At 68.8% G+C, this 1391-nt stretch overlaps 1 protein-coding gene across 1 annotated transcript in view; it reads left to right on the forward strand.

The window, feature by feature from the left end:
• Positions 1-433: 433 nt before the first annotated feature.
• Positions 434-1391, forward strand: part of NEUROD1 (neuronal differentiation 1) — an 11534-nt gene continuing 10576 nt past the window's right edge. Inside the window, exon 1 of the mRNA XM_010569263.1 lies at positions 434-1387. Coding sequence (XP_010567565.1) covers positions 434-1387 — 954 coding nt within the window. The remainder of the gene's footprint in view (positions 1388-1391) is intronic.

A 1391-nucleotide genomic window follows, 5' to 3' on the forward strand; every position in this document is an offset into this window, starting at 1 on the left:
GCGGCGGGGACGGGCGTCGCGGGCGGCCATCCGTCCCCGTGGGTGTCCTGCGTGCCCCCCCGCCGCCTTTCGCCCTCCCCGATTCGGCAAATGCGGGGGTTTGTTGTCGGGGTTTTTTTAGTATTTTCTTTTTTTTTTAAAAGCCGCTGGGTCCGCCCGCGCCGCGCCGCGCCGCTCGGGCTGCCGCCCGCACCCGTAATCTCCTTATATTCCCCGCTAGTATCAGCGAGTTACATAACGGCATTTGAGCATACGTCAACTTAATTAGAAGGCAGGACGGCGGAGACAATTAAAAGTTCGCGCTGGCACGGTGGGGAAGCCGGGGCTTCCCTCGGGAGGGGCCGGGGGTCGCGGGCGGCTTCTCCGCGCGGGGCCGCCGGTCCGGGCGCTGACTCGGCTCTTTTCTGTCTCCTCCGCCCCGCAGAGGCTCACCATGACCAAGTCGTACAGCGAGAGCGGGCTGATGGGCGAGCCCCAGCCCCAGGGCCCCCCGAGCTGGGCGGACGAGTGCCTGAGCTCCCAGGACGAGGAGCACGAGGCGGACAAGAAGGAGGAGGACCTGGAGGGCCTGCACGCCGAGGCCGAGGAGGACGCGCTGCGGAACGGCGAGGAGGAGGACGAGGAGGACGACTTGGACGAAGAGGAGGAGGAGGAGGAGGAGGACGACGACGACGACCAGAAGCCCAAGAGGCGGGGCCCCAAGAAGAAGAAGATGACCAAGGCGCGCATGGAGCGGTTCAAGCTGCGGCGCATGAAGGCCAACGCCCGGGAGCGCAACCGCATGCACGGCCTGAACGCGGCCCTGGACAACCTGCGGAAGGTGGTGCCCTGCTACTCCAAGACGCAGAAGCTCTCCAAGATCGAGACCCTGCGCCTGGCCAAGAACTACATCTGGGCGCTCTCCGAGATCCTGCGCTCGGGCAAGAGCCCCGACCTGGTCTCCTTCGTGCAGACCCTCTGCAAGGGCCTGTCGCAGCCCACCACCAACCTGGTGGCCGGCTGCCTGCAGCTCAACCCGCGGACTTTCCTCCCCGAGCAGAGCCAGGAGGTGCCGCCCCACGTGGCGGCGGCGGCGGCGGCGGCGGCGGGGGGCGCGCCCTTCCCGGCCCACCCCTACCCCTACCAGTCGCCCGGCCTGCCCAGCCCGCCCTACGGCACCATGGACAGCTCCCACCTCTTCCACCTCAAGCCGCCGCACGCCTACGGCGCCGCGCTCGAGCCCTTCTTCGAGAGCGGCCTGGCGGAGGGCGCCAGCCCCGCCTTCGACGGGCCGCTCAGCCCGCCCCTCAGCGTCAACGGCAACTTCTCCTTCAAGCACGAGCCGGCCGCCGACTTCGACAAGAGCTACGCCTTCACCATGCACTCCCCCCCCGCCGCCGCCGCCGCCGCCG

The sequence above is a fragment of the Haliaeetus leucocephalus genome, unplaced genomic scaffold (assembly GCF_000737465.1).
Source record: "Haliaeetus leucocephalus isolate CR32 unplaced genomic scaffold, Haliaeetus_leucocephalus-4.0 Scaffold1, whole genome shotgun sequence".
Taxonomy (NCBI): domain Eukaryota; kingdom Metazoa; phylum Chordata; class Aves; order Accipitriformes; family Accipitridae; genus Haliaeetus; species Haliaeetus leucocephalus.